Source organism: Panulirus ornatus, chromosome 10, assembly GCF_036320965.1.
Source record: "Panulirus ornatus isolate Po-2019 chromosome 10, ASM3632096v1, whole genome shotgun sequence".
NCBI classification, from domain to species: Eukaryota; Metazoa; Arthropoda; class Malacostraca; order Decapoda; family Palinuridae; genus Panulirus; species Panulirus ornatus.
Window position 1 is genome coordinate 24,504,578 of NC_092233.1, and position 16,147 is coordinate 24,520,724.

A 16,147-nucleotide genomic window follows, 5' to 3' on the forward strand; every position below is an offset into this window, starting at 1 on the left:
AAGAGGGTGGTGAGAGTAAGTGAGCTTGGGAAGGAGACTTGTGTGAGGAAGTACCAGGAGAGACTGAGTACAGAATGGAAAAAGGTGAGAACAATGGAAGTAAGGGGAGTGGGGGAGGAATGGGATGTATTTAGGGAATCAGTGACGGATTGTGCAAAAGATGCTTGTGGCATGAGAAGAGAGGGAGGTGGGTTGATTAGAAAGGATAGTGAGTGGTGGGATGAAGAAGTAAGATTATTAGTGAAAGAGAAGAGAGAGGCATTTGGATGATTTTTGCAGGGAAAAAATGCAATTGAGTGGGAGATGTATAAAAGAAAGACACAGGAGGTCAAGAGAAAGGTGCAAGAGGTGAAAAAGAGGGCAAATGAGACTTGGGGTAAGAGAGTATCATTAAATTTTATGGAGAATAAAAAGATGTTCTGGAAGGAGGTAAATAAAGTGCATAAGACAAGGGAGCAAATGGGAACTTCAGTGAAGGGCACAAATGGGGAGGTGATAACAAGTAGTGGTGATGTGAGAAGGAGGTGGAGTGAGTATTTTGAAGGTTTGTTGAATGTGTTTGATGATAGAGTGGCAGATATAGGGTGTTTTGGTCGAGGTGGTGTGCAAAGTGAGAGGGATAGGTAAAATGATTTGGTAAACAGAGAAGAGGTAGTAAAAGCTTTGCGGAGGATGAAAGCCAGCAAGGCAGCAGGTTTGGATGGTATTGCAGTGGAATTTATTAAAAAAGGGGGTGACTGTATTATTGACTGGTTGGTAAGGTTATTTAATGTATGTGTGACTCATGGTGAGGTGCCTGAGGATTGGCAGAATGCGTGCATAGTGCCATTGTACAAAGGCAAAGAGGATAAGAGTGAGTGCTCGAATTACAGAGGTATAAGTTTGTTGAGTATTCCTGGTAAATTATATGGGAGGGTATTGATTGAGAGGGTGAAGGCATGTACAGAGCATCAGATTGGGGAAGAGCAGTGTGGTTTCAGAAGTGGTAGAGGATGTGTGGATCAGGTGTTTGCTTTGAAGAATGTATGTGAGAAATACTTAGAAAAACAAATGGATTTGTATGTAGCATTTATGGATCTGGAGAAGGCATATGATAGAGTTGATAGAGATGCTCTGTGGAAGGTATTAAGAATATATGGTGTGGGAGGCAAGTTGTTAGAAGCAGTGAAAAGTTTTTATCGAGGATGTAAGGCATGTGTACGTGTAGGAAGAGAGGAAAGTGATTGGTTCTCAGTGAATGTAGGTTTGCGGCAGGGGTGTGTGATGTCTCCATGGTTGTTTAATTTGTTTATGGATGGGGTTGTTAGGGAGGTAAATGCAAGAGTTTTGGAAAGAGGGGCAAGTATGAAGTCTGTTGGGGATGAGAGAGCTTGGGAAGTGAGTCAGTTGTTGTTCGCTGATGATATAGCGCTGGTGGCTGATTCATGTGAGAAACTGCAGAAGCTGGTGACTGAGTTTGGTAAAGTGTGTGAAAGAAGAAAGTTAAGAGTAAATGTGAATAAGAGCAAGGTTATTAGGTACAGTAGGGTTGAGGGTCAAGTCAATTGGGATGTAAGTTTGAATGGAGCAAAACTGGAGGAAGTAAAGTGTTTTAGATATCTGGGAGTGGATCTGGCAGCGGATGGAACCATGGAAGCGGAAGTGGATCATAGGGTGGGGGAGGGGGCGAAAATCCTGGGAGCCTTGAAGAATGTGTGGAAGTCAAGAACATTATCTCAGAAAGCAAAAATGGGTATGTTTGAAGGAATAGTGGTTCCAACAATGTTGTATGGTTGCGAGGCGTGGGCTATGGATAGAGTTGTGCGCAGGAGGATGGATGTGCTGGAAATGAGATATTTGAGGATAATGTGTGGTATGAGGTGGTTTGATCGAGTAAGTAACGTGAGGGTAAGAGAGATGTGTGGAAATAAAAAGAGCGTGGTTGAGAGAGCAGAAGAGGGTGTTTTGAAATGGTTTGGGCACATGGAGAGAATGAGTGAGGAAAGATTGACCAAGAGGATATATGTGTCGGAGGTGGAGGGAACGAGGAGAAGTGGGAGACCAAATTGGAGGTGGAAAGATGGAGTGAAAAAGATTTTGTGTGATCGGGGCCTGAACATGCAGGAGGGTGAAAGGAGGGCAAGGAATAGAGTGAATTGGATCGATGTGGTATACCAGGGTTGACGTGCTGTCAGTGGATTGAATCAGGGCATGTGAAGCGCCTGGGGTAAACCATGGAAAGCTGTGAAGGTATGTATATTTGCGTGTGTGGACGTATGTATATACATGTGTATGGGGGTGGGTTGGGCCATTTCTTTCGTCTGTTTCCTTGCGCTACCTCGCAAACGCGGGAGACAGCGACAAAAAAAAAAAAAAATATATATATATATATATATATATATATATATATAGAATACTGGGGTGGACATGCTGTCAATGGATTGAACTGGTGCGTAAACCATGGAAAGTTTTATGGGGCCTAGATGTGGAAAGGGAGCTGTAGTTTTGGTGCATTAGATATGACAGCTAGAGACTGAGTGTGAATGAATGTGGCCTTTGTTGTCTTTTCCCAGCGCTGCCTCATGTGCGCATGGGGGGAGGGGGTGCTATTTCATGTGTGGCAGGGTGGCGACGAGAATGGATGATGGCATCAAGTATGAATAATGTACATGTGTACATATGTATAAGTATGTTTGTATATGTACATATACGTTGAAAAGTATAGGTATGTAAATATGTGTGTGTTGGCATTTATGTATATACATGTGTATGTGGGTGGGTTGGGCCATTCTTTCATCTGTTTCCTTGTTCTACCTCGCTAACACAGGAGACAGTGACTAAATATAATAATCAAAATTTGAAATAATAAATAGTGAAAAACTGGAAGAAGTGAAGTGTTTTAGACATCCGGAAGTGGACTTAGCAGCGGATGGAACCATGGAAGCATAAGTGAGTCACATGTGTATGTGGGTGGGTTGGGCCATTCTTTCATCTGTTTCCTTGTTCTACCTCGCTAACACAGGAGACAGTGACTAAATATAATAATCAAAATATGAAATAATGAATAGTGAAAAACTGGAAGAAGTGAAGTGTTTTAGACATCCGGAAGTGGACTTAGCAGCGGATGGAACCATGGAAGCATAAGTGAGTCACAGGGTGGGGGAGGGGGTGAAGGTTCTCGGTGCATTGAAGAATGTGTGGAAGGCGAGAACATTATGTCAGAGCAAAAATGGTATGTTTGAAGGAATAGTGGTCCAACAATGTTATGTGGTTGCGAGGCATGGGCTATAGATAAGGTTGCGTGGAGGAAGATGGATTTGTTGGAAATGAAATGTTCGAGGACAATATGTTGTGTGACGTGGTTTGATCAAGCAAGTAATGAAAGGGTAAGAGAGATGTGTGGTAGTAAAAAAGAGTGTGGTTGAAAGAGCAGAAGAGGGTGTGTTGAAAAGATTTGGACACATGGAGAGAATGAAAAAGGAAAGATTGACGAAAAGGATATATGTGTCAGAGGTGGAGGGAAGAAGGAGAAGCAGGAGACCTCCGCACAACCCTATCTATAGGCCATGCCTAGAAACCATATAACATTGTTGGAACCACTATTTCTTCAAACATACCAATTTTTGCTTTCCAAGATAATGTTCTCGCCTTCCACACATTCTTCAATGCTCCCAGAACCTTCGCCCCCTCCCCCACCCTGTGACTCACTCCCGCTTCCATGGTTCCATCCGCTGCCAAATACACTCCTAAATATCTAAAACACTTCACTTCCTCCAGTTTTTCTCCATTCAAACTTACCTCCCAATTGACTTGTCCCTCAACCCTACTGTACATAATAACCTTGCTCTTATTCACATTTCCTCTCAGCTTTCTTCTTTCACACACTTTACCAAACGCAGTCACCAGCTTCTGCAGTTTCTCACCTGAATCAGCCACCAGCGCTGTATCATCAGCGAACAACAACTGACTCACTTCCCAAGCTCTCTAATCCACAACAGACTGCATACTTGCCCCTCTCTCCAAAACTCTTGCATTCACCTCCCTAACAACCCTATTCAAAAACAAATTAAACAACCATGGAGACATCACACACCCCTGCCGCAAACTGACTTTCACTGAGAACCAATCACTTTCCTCTCTTCTTACTCATACACATGCCTTATATCCTCCTACACCATATATTCTTAATACCTTCCAAAGAGCATCTCTATCAGCTCTTATCATATGCCTTCTCCAGATCCATAAGTGCTACATACAAATCCATTTGCTTTTCTAAGTATTTCTCACATACATTCTTCAAAGCAAACACCTGATCCACACATCCTCTACCACTTCTGAAACCACACTGCTCTTCCCCAATCTGATGCTCTGTACACGCCTTCACCCTCTCAATCAATACCCCCTCATATAATTTCCCAGGAATACTCAACAAACTTATACCTCTGTAATTTGAGCACTCATCTTTATCCCCTTTGCCTTTGTACAGTGGCACTATGCAAGCATTCCGCCAATCCTTAAGCACCTCACCATGAGTCATACATGCATTAAATAACCTTACCAACCAGTCAATAACACAGTCATCCCCTTTTTTTTTTATTAAATTCCACTGCAATACCATCCAAACCCGCTGCCTTGCCGGCTTTCGTCTTCCGCAAAGCTTTTACTACCTCTTCTCTGTTTACCAAATCATTCTCCCTAACCCTCTCACTTTGCACACCACCTTGACCAAAACACCCTATATCTGCCACTCTATCAACAAACCTTTAAAATCCTCATTTTTTTGGGTGGGTGGGGGGTGTTGTTGTTGTTGCTGTCTCCCGTGTTAGTGAGGTAGCGCAAGGAAACAGACGAAAGAATGGCCCAACCCATCCACATACGCAAGTATATACATACACGTCCACACACATGCAAATATACATACCTATACATCTCAACGTATACATATATATACACACACAGACATATACATATATACACACGTACATAATAGGAAAAGACAACAAAGGCCCCATTCGTTCACACTCAGTCTCAAGCTGTCATGTAATAAAAAACCGAAACCACAGCTCCCTTTCCACATCCAGGCCCCACAGAACTTTCCATGGTTTACCCCAGACGCTTCACATGCCCTGGTTCAATCCACTGACAGCAAGTCGACCCCGGTATACCACATTGTACCAATTCACTCTATTCCTTGCCCACCTTTCACCCTCCTGCATGTTCAAGCCCCGATCACTCAAAATCTTTTTCACTCTATCTTTCCACCTCCAATTTGGTCTCCCACATCTCCTCGTTCCCTCCACCTCTGACACATATATCATCTTGGTCAATCTTTCCTCACTCATTCTCTCCATGTGACCAAACCATTTCAAAACACCCTCTTCTGCTCTCTCAACCACACTCTTTTTATTACCACACATCTCTCTTACCCTATTATTACTTACTCGATCAAACCACCTCACACCACATATTGTCCTCAAACATCTCATTTCCAGCACATCCACCCTCCTCCACACAACCCTATCTACAGCCCATGCCTCGCAACCATATAACATTGTTGGAACCACTATTCCTTCAATCATACCCAGTTTTGCTTTCTGAGATAATGTTCTTGACTTCCACGCATTCTTCAATGCTCCCAGAACTTTCGCCCCTTCCCCCACCCTATGATTCACCGAAGCTATCATGAGAGTGTTTGATGATCCCAATATGATAAGCATTTTTCAAAGGAATGATAAACAAGTCTGGCTTAGTCTAAAAGTGAGAGACTGAAAAAGACTGGAACCCAGGATGCAAACAGGTGGAGTTGTTTCCATATTATTTATCCTCATACATTCATATTTATCCTCATACACTCTTTAATTCTAATGAAATTCACAGACAGTATGACTGGATACTTTTATATTATTACAAAATATCTATTTCTTATAAAACAACTGAATACAAAGATGTCTATTTTCTAAAAATGTTACTTTAAAAGAAATTCATTAACTTTTCTGAATGATTTTGATAAAACAATCATTTTCTCAATTATTTTTCTTTCACACTTATTTGCCATTTCCCAATTCAGCAAGGAAGTGCCAGGAACAAATGAAATTAGTTCATTTACTCACATCCACTCTCAAGCTGTCATGTATAATGCATGAAACCAGAGCCCCTTATTCACAACTACGATCCACAGACTTTTCCAGGATTTCCCCTGACTGCTTCAAATGCACTGGTTCAGCCTAATGACAGCACACTGACTTCTGTATGCGAAATTGCTCCAATGCACTGTATCCCTTGCACAGCTTAATCCTCCAGTATGTTTTAGCCCTAAACACTCAAATAGTCTCACTCTATCTTTTCATCTCCTCCTTAGTTTAATCCTTTCCTTGTCCCCTCCACTTCTGACATGTATAACCTCTTAGTCATTTGCTCCTCACTCATTCTCTCTATGTGTCAAAACCATTTCAGCTTATACATACTGCTCTTGCTACCACATCTCTCTCTTAACCACTATTTTATTTCTTAATAAATCAACCCTCCTCACCAAATACAGTCCTTAAACATTTAATTTCCTAGACATTCATCTTCTGTATTTTGTCATCTAGGGCCCATGCCTCACATCCATACAACACTGTCAGGATTACTATACCATCAAACATACCCATCTTTGCTCTCACAGTGACCTATCACCTCATATATTCCTCAATGTGCTGGGGACCTTTGCCCCCCCCCCTCACCACCTGATGGCTCACTTCAGCTCCCATGGTTCTATTTGCTGCCATATCCACTCTAGGGTACCTAAAAACCCTTCACTTCCACTAAGGTCTCTCCCTTCAAACTCACAGAGCAACTACCATGCTATCATTTACATTTATTCTCTACTTTCTCCTTTCAAACATTTTCCTTGATGCAGAAACCAGCTTCTATAGTTCCTCATCCTACTGACTCATCTCCAGCCCCCCCCCCCCCTTTATAAAAAATCTTCACTACTTCTAATACCTTTCCTCCCTCATCATATATTAATAAAACCTTCCACAAAACATCTCTATTCAACCCTGTCATATGCTTTCCCCAGATTCATAACTGCTACATACATATTATTATACTATATTCTTGAAGTATTTCTAACTCAAATTCTTCACAGCAAACACCTGATGCACACATCCTCTACTACTCATGAAACCACAATGTTCCTCCCCAGTCTAATGGTCTGTTAATATTATTTCCCTCCCCACCTTCCTCTCAATCATCATCTTCCCATACATCTTACCAGGTGCACTCAACACACTTGTATAGTGTACAAATTTGGCAGCAGCACGAGGTATATTGAAACACTAGGAAATCTACCCACTGAACAGGTGGGAGAGTCACAGACCCAAGACCAAACGAGAGTTAAGCGTCCCTACAACCAAAATTCAAAAGAGAATTTGATTTATGTTCATTTTAAGCTCAAAGTTTGAGAATCTTTGCAAACTCAATTGATTCAAAGTTGTGTGGTTTCAGTCAGCACTGATGTTTTGAATTTTTCCTTTCTCATATTTCTGTTGAGAATATCAATTATAGCTATGAAGTGAATGAGGCACAAGATAACCATTCAATAATAGCAGTGAGAAGTACAGAGAATAAGTTGCTAGATAAGCTTTGGCTCAGCACCTTCTGATGAAGCCTATCACAAACTTACACCTGATTAACTTTTACATGTGGTTAACTTTATTAGTAATTGATAAGTTATGGGTTTGCGGGCTTTGACTTCAGGATCTGTATTGGATAAGCATTGTTGGAGGAGCATTATGGCAATAGTATGACCTCTCACCACCATGTTTTGGCCTTCTAAAGCATATAAATAAAAGACAAAAACTTAAAAGGCAACCAGCAAGCTGGGTCATTTTTAATATGAGTAAAAAGGTCTATAATCATCAGTTATTTAATGTATTGGTGATTATCTCATTATTTTGATTCATTAAAGCATTCTCTTTATGACTAGAGGTTGCTGACCAGAGTATCTCTGGTGTTCGTCTGTTATACATATTGAGAACCTATACAAGGCATCAGAGGAATAGGTCTCCCACTCTCTTTTGTCAACTAGCAACACATGTTCATGCAGGGCAATAAAATATCTTTTTAGTTCTAAAACTGGGAATGCAATGGAACCCTTTTACATGTAAATGTGCAGGGGTAAATGGAGACTTTCGTCTTACATGACATATCAGCTTAAGGTGCAAAGTTAAAAGGCAGAAAGTGTTTATATTTGTGTATAGATCATTTTTCACTCTAACATACTAAACTTGGATTGAAGATGTCCATGACATAAATGAGGCTGTATGCATCTGATCCACCCCATGCAAATGAGAATAAGGTTTACAGAAAGAGTGACAAAACAGATACACAGATACACAAAAGATACTTAAAGTCAGAGGTTTGGATTTCAAATCAACAAAGTACATACAGTGATGGCACATGAAATAGTTACCTCATTAAGGACAACTCCTATGAGTACTATATGTTATCTCCAATAACCTTACGTTTTTCCAATGTTTATGATAATAACTGTTGGCATTTTTTATACTTATCAAAAATCACTATGTTCTTAGTGAAAATACTGTCAACTTCTTGTAAAAACAAATGAGGATAATTTCATCCCATTGGTTAATTTTATCCTATTGATGGAGAGTTACAGAAATATTAGGATTCATGCATAACCTGTGTTGAAATTTCTAAAAATACAAATATTCTTGGTGCAAAGTATGCAGGTAATAATTACAGCCACAAGCGCCTAACGCCTTCAATGATTTGTATATCATATGATGTTCTTGTGTCTGCCTGCTCCAGGTTTCATAGAATATTTCTTTTCCCAGTTATTGTATTACTGAGTGAGGAGATCAAATTCTCTCAGTTGTACAGTAAAGGAGTTACAGAAAGGTTTGATCTAGTACAAATCTTTCATGTAGTAATGCTGTAAATTATCCCAGGAAATAGAAGATAAAGAATACAACCCACTTATCCCCTGCATGTTACAGAAGGTGACATAAGAGGAGTGGGTGAGGTGGGAAGATTTGAAAACCTCCCTGTCTCTTTACTATCCAAAATATGAAAAAGAAGATGGAGCCACGTGAGAAATTTTCCTTAAAGGATTAGTTGTCTGTTCCTGATACTACTTAGATAATGCAGGAAACAGCAAACAAGGAAAATATATAATACAAAGAATTTGTACATATAAAAACACATGCTTCAAAGGATGAAGATGTCTGTACACAGATTCATTGCCTATGACATAATGAGAGAGTAAAAAATAGTAACAAGAAAGGTTTGTACAGCACTTCGATTAAACTAGTCGGATTTCATCTAACATCCTAATGAAAGATTAAGTTCCTTTTCTCAAAATTACAACACCAGATATGTATGAATCTCAATTGTTGCAACACCACCTCTACAGGACAAAAAAAAAATAATCTAAAAATAGGGTGATGCCAGGAAACAGGATACATACATAGATTCACACACATCACAACAATTCATGACTTGTGGTCCCAACCAATGAATGTGGCCAGCTTCCTCAGTGCTGCATGAGCCTCATAAAGATTGAAGGGACTCCTGAAGCAAGATGTACAGAAGTAATGCAAAGATAATGGCAAAATGTATGAGGCCTAATTCTATTGCTTGGTTAATAAGCTGCTACTGTAATTACCTATTTTACTGTAATGTGAGGGAGGGACCCCATCTCTTGAACACTGTTATCATACAACTTCTAAACTTTGTGTTTTTGTATTTACCATATCCATCATCCGTTTTATTTCATTCATCTACCACTCTTATACTGTAAAAGTACTTCTTCATATCTCTCTTCATAAGTTTCTAGCTTAATTTCATGTTATGTTTTATGGTTGTTCTTCCCCTACATCTCTCAAAGAACTGTTTACTGTTTACATCAACCTGTTCCAAAAACAAAGGTTGTGATTAGGTCAATGCTCACTCTTCTCTTTTTCAACTCTATAATTAATTCCCATACCATCTTTGATGATCTCCTCCAAACCTTCTCTATTATCCCTTAGTGTTTCTTTAAAATAAAGTGCAAGGACCAAACTTATGAAGCATATTTTACTTCTGGCCTGATGGAAGACATGAACATCTTAACGAATATTTCCTTTTCCACAAACTTGAAGGCAATTCTAATACTTGCTAGCAGACAGGTGGTCTTAACTTTTCTCCTATGGTGGGACTGGCAACATGTTAGGGATATTTTGGCTCTCAAGTCTTTCTTATATTTTGATTCTTACAGCTTATTTCCTGCTATATAATAATTATATTGAGGCCTTCTTTCACTGGCTCTTGTGTGTATGTGTGTGTGTGTGATTAAATTATCAATTTGTACTGTGCAGGGAGGGAGTTTTACACTCATGGGGCATCATCTCAAACATTCTCTACCACCATTTATGTATGCTGCCTTCATTAACTTGTATGTGTGTGTGTTAAACTTATAGGAGGAACAAATATTTGATAAATTGGTGTGGCGACTGCTCTGTCATATTTTGAGAATCCAATTATACGGCAAACAGCCACAAAGCACATCATATATCAAAAAAATAAAAGACACCTTACAAGAAAGCCTAAATATCCAAAATGTATATATATAGCAGATAAGTGATTCAAACACTTTTGGCCAAGCAAATGTTGCTTTACATCACCAGCATTCAGTCATAAGTACTACCAAGGTTAGAAGGAAAGGTAAAGAGGTACTTTATTTTCAGGATGTGGCCTGTAGCATAACACATAAAAAGTAAGAAAGGTCAGCATAACTTGGCTGTATGAATCCCCACTCTCTGTCAAACTATGATCAACCATAAAACCCAAAAACAGAAAAACGTGACCTACAAGACTACACAGACTGAGTGGACAGTGAGGAGACAGTAACAATCTCACAATTGTCTTTGACAAATAATATCCATAGCATCACCTGGATACAGCCCATAAACCAGTTTACCATACATCTAATTTCTAACTACTATACAGACATGCAAATATAGCTATCACCAAAACCCAAACAATCTTAATATAGGTCATGAAAACTCTCTGAGGAATATCCCATATTAGTAACAACTATGCGACAAAAGAGTGAGACTAGACTCATCTTGCTCTCCTGTTCATCACTTCCATATAAGGGTTAGAATTCACTGTGAAGGGGGTCTACTGTCATTCATCCTTATCATCTGAAACCCATTAAAAGTAGAATATGTCCTCAACCAATGATCTTGAGTATTTTGTAATTCTACAAGTAAATTCATTATCAGTCTGTTGGCCAGGTTTTAAATGTAGATGATTATCTTACATATTAAAACTGGAATGCTGTTGAAAGAGCTGCATTGTCTTCCACTTGAAATTACCAGACTCTAAAACCCACCAATAACATTTACGGAGTATGAACACTAAATAACAGTTCCTATGGTATAATAAGAAACAGTAGTGTTCATTTTATGACTTCATACAGTTAATTTGGACTACACAGACCTTTACAATGGAACAGGCTACAGTACGGGCAAGAAAGAACTAGAGACCAGTGAACTGAGAAAGCTACAGATGGCTAGGAGCAAATCAGAGTGGTTTTCCTCTCTGGTTTTAAGTATCTGCTTCCTGTCTGACTGAGCCTAAGATAGCAAATCAATCTGCAGTTCTGCATTGATAACATCCAAAATACAGAAATTACATCACCCTTCAACAACAAATGACATGGAGTCAAAAACACCTTTTCAAATGCTATGTCTCTGGTCTAATGGAAATGACATGTGTGCAATTGGACTTGTACACTGGTCACCTTATGTGGCAAATGCATAAGATGGGAAAATGAGAGTTTCCTACGCTCTAATCAAGTTCTGGCTGTCAAGAACTATCAATTTTTCTTTCTATCGAAGAAAAGCTGTCAAGAAAGACAATGTGAACTCAACCAGGCATGTTAGGACTGTTCCTTCTGCTTTGGACCTGGTTTGCCTCGGTGTAAAATGACAATGGATCATTAAAATACTGCTTAAGTACCAATTAACTATTGTGCAACTTGGCTGAAGGCTTAGCCAATCAGAAGCACCCCCTTGAACTACCAGAAATACCACACTTCATGCAAATCTGAAAGTTGGATCTATGAGTCATTGATTTTTATCCAAGGTACTATTCTTGTCAAGATGGTTAATGAACATGAAAATGTGTCTGCATTTTGTAGTTCCAAATGCATATTTTAAGAATATTAAAACATGACTGCACAAGACATCTTTCATGAGCATTGTGAAGTGTACATAAGTACTTAACATATTATTACTAATCAAAATGTCAGGCGAGTAAATGAAGCAAAGCAGAAGTAGTATGGAGTCAGTGCCTTCCTCTCTTACCGCTTATACATAAGCTCATGGGCCTTCTGTTCGTGATTAATGGCTAAAATCAATGCCAATAACATACATACACAGAAGTAAATGGAATAATGGCCTCTTGTGGCTTACCAACATTACAACAGCAGAGTGCATGTCAGCTGAAACTATGCCATAAGATATTTAGTGACATGCCAACTAAATGGATGCCAATGTTCTTAAGCACAATTAAAGTAGAGCACGGTAACCTAATTTTCTTCTGAACAATTAAATCAAAATTAATGTTAACTGAAAGTGTCAATTTGTTTTGTTTAAATTTGTTTATAACAAGGATGCTTAACTCTCTAGCACAATTAAGGTATAAGAAGATGGCCTTTCAAAATTGATTGTAAGATGAATAATAACTGTGATACATAATATGATATTGTTCATATAAGCCATTCTTAGGTTCCTAAGACATGTCAGAAGTCTGTCAAGATTCAAAATCTTTCCAATTGTGGTCAAAGCCCCACATGAAAAAATTATGCTTCTCCCAATCATTCTTTGGATTATATAGCATCATGACATCTTTTATGGGGTTCCTGTTCAAGGAACATCAAGGTTCAAAGGATATCAATTTGGAGACTGTCAAGAGTAGTTTTCATAAATCTACAATTCATAGTTTATCTTCCCTTTGAAGAAAATACTTTTCTATCAGGATGTCTTATGAAATGCTGCATGGGATTTTGCAAGAATTTTGAGGCCAAAAATCAAACTTTTGCAAAAAAGTAGGAACTATATTTCATTCCTATCCAAGTAATTTATACATTCTGAACATGGAAAATACTGCTTCAGTAAAGACCCACAGCTCTGTGCCATACTTTCTAAGAGACTTCAATCTTATAATCAGTCAGAAGACAACTCAAAGGATTCAGTCAAGAGCTATTCCATCTTGAATCACACCTCAGAGGATTCAATCAAAAGTTATTCTATCTTGAATTATGAGCTTTTAGTAGAAATGTTTAATTTATTTTCTTTCCACTATCCCAGTTTCTGGACAAAAAGACATTCTAAATATGCTTAAAAAGACCAGTCTATATCATCCAATAAAAACTTTTTACCTCATCTGCTTCAACACGGCAAGGTGAAACTACTAAAATCTTGTTTAATCATAGGTGTTCTTGTGTTGTGTTGCCATATTTAGTTTAAACCACCTTTATTTCTGTAGATCCATCATGGTATAGAATCAGAAACAATCTTTTTATATCTATAGCATTTTGCTTCAAATGCACTGGGATGATCAATTGAAATTCAAATGAGAATTCCAGTAAATCCTGCCTAACTTTTCAAGGCTTCTACACTGATGAAGCTAACACAGAAAATGTCCCATTAGGCAAACTATATTTCCTTGTTCTCTATTCATAGGCAAGATAACCTATTTAGTGACTATTCTAGTTCATGTGCAGCAAGATAATTTCATGTCAGTTCCAACTGAATAGAACCTAAACAAAAATGCTTTTCTACCCTTTTCTTGCGACTGGGATCCAGATGAATCTGTTGTCCACCAAGGGCAAATAATCTTCCTGAATCTTTCTAGAGTGGGCTACAGGGTCTCATTTTCTTGTTAAAGTTGTTACATTCAAGCAACTTTATTACTACGGCAAAGGTGCAATAAAAGTCCATAAATATCAAGTAGTCCTCATGATGTAGTTTCAGCAAGTTATGATGGTTATCAATGGAGCTGTTGTTTACCTTCAGGCTGAACACTTACTACAGAGATGTTTACATCTTTTACCTTTGCAATTCAATAAATGTCATATCAGGGAATTGAAAATTTAAACAAACTATAATTTAACTTCGCTTTTCATGCTACACATTATGAAAGCATGAAGCTCTGGAGAAGCCCCTCTGATAGTCAAAACTGCATTATCACATGCCTTTCACGAGTTTCTTATAATTTGTATAAAATATTCATTTAACATTTACTGTTTCATTCTCTTAAAAAAACCCTAATTTCAAAATTTTACTATTCTAACCTATGACAAGCACTCACTAAAAGGACACTGAATGTTCATGGCCTGGGACTCTAATGGTGATGTCAGCACCCTATGGAAGGGTCCAGTAAAACCAACACATATACACCTAATATTTAGGATAGAAGCCAACTTAACCTACCCAAGTTCAGGGGAGTGCTTTTAACTGATGTATCATTATCTAGATTCCATAACTATCTGCTTTGTGACCTACTTACATTACTTCCTATGAATACATATAATTTCATGAAACTCTTTAAGCTATTATAATGGAAGGATTTTGCTTGAATAAATTTTGTAAGTATGGGTTTTGTAACTTATCTTCAGAGTTTCGATTTACCCGTTTCCCAGTTTCTTAAAAGTTACATGTTCCCTGCTCCCCCGTTTCATTTCTGTCACCTTTTACAAAGGATGTTTGTCATTCTCTTTATCTGTTTCTTTAGTTTTGAGGTTAAATGGCTGTAAAATGTCTAATGGAATCCTAATATCCATGAGGGATGAATATCAAGTAGGAAGAGACTCCTTATGACAGCATGTGATTATAGTTTCCATCTCCATCTACCCAAAGCAGAAAGTTTGTTCTGATCACACAGAGACTTCTCTGTGATGATTTGTAATGGCATGAGAATTAAAGAGACTATGCTACATAACCAGCCTATCTTGCTCTTACTGTAACAAGCTGCACCGGTGACATATCAGTCAGCTACATACAGGAAGTCACTTGTCACATATGCAACAGATCAAGAGGGGTGTCTCCTGATTGTCTAAGTCCTAGACCCTGTCACAAGGGGGTTGGAAAACAGTTACTCTGATTGCAAGTTTCCAATTCTTAGTAGGATATCACCATTTAAGGCAAGATGTTGGATTCATCTAGGGAAAATGATGACATAAGATTTTCTGGATGTGGAATTTAACTTGCATATCTTATCATGAGTACTATTTCTTTGGTATAAGATCCCTGGATTGACATACTTACAAAGCTTGGTAAGTATTTTGCATCCAGCTGCTGAGTCACTGACAATGAGGCAAACAGTTTCTTTAAACCTATACCATCTCAAAACATATGAAATCTCTCCTATGTCAAAACTGCTTTCCTAGTACCCTGCTGTTGCAATCAAAATGAAAAAAGAGCCTTCATACTAACCTTCATTGTAATTTGGATAAAGCATCTTCTTTTTCTTTTTCTTCTGATGTTTTTTGGCACATAACAACTTGCCCTTCTTGGTCTTCTCTTTATTATTGTTATCACCTACTACAGTCTGTCTCATCGCCTCCCGGCTGTAAGTGAAAAACTTTATTAATGTTTACTCATCTTCTACTTCGTACAGACACCAAGTTTTACTCATGGGACTCCATCTCCCGTACATTCTCTACTATCAGACAACTCTTTAAACTTATGTATGCTGTCTGTAAGTGCTATATTTTCATTCAGTTTACACCATTCATCCATTAATCTTATACTATGAAAGTATTGCTTTACATTCTTTCTAACAAGTTTCTGTATATTATGTCTGCATGTGAAATTGCCTACTTGTAATTACCTATTTCTATTGTATGGAGAGGGAATTTTACATTCATGGGGCCCCATCTCTTGAGCATTCTCTAGCACCATACAACTTTATAAAATTATGTATGCTATCTCCATTAACTATGTTTTCAGTAAATGTATTCCATTCATCAACCACATTTGCCCTTTAAAAGTACTTCTTTTATCTCTTTTTACTTAATTTTTGGCTTAATTTTATGTTGTGTACTCTGGTTGCTCAATTTCTACATCTCTTGAGGAACCGTTCACTGTTTACATCACCACCCGATTTAAAACCT

The 16,147-nt window shown here is 38.3% G+C and overlaps 1 protein-coding gene across 1 annotated transcript in view; it reads right to left on the reverse strand.

The window, feature by feature from the left end:
* Positions 1-16,147, reverse strand: part of sdt (MAGUK p55 family member stardust) — a 963,188-nt gene that overhangs the window by 73,776 nt on the left and 873,265 nt on the right. The window contains 1 exon segment of the mRNA XM_071665600.1: positions 15,468-15,601. Within this exon segment, the coding sequence (XP_071521701.1) occupies positions 15,468-15,601 (134 nt within the window).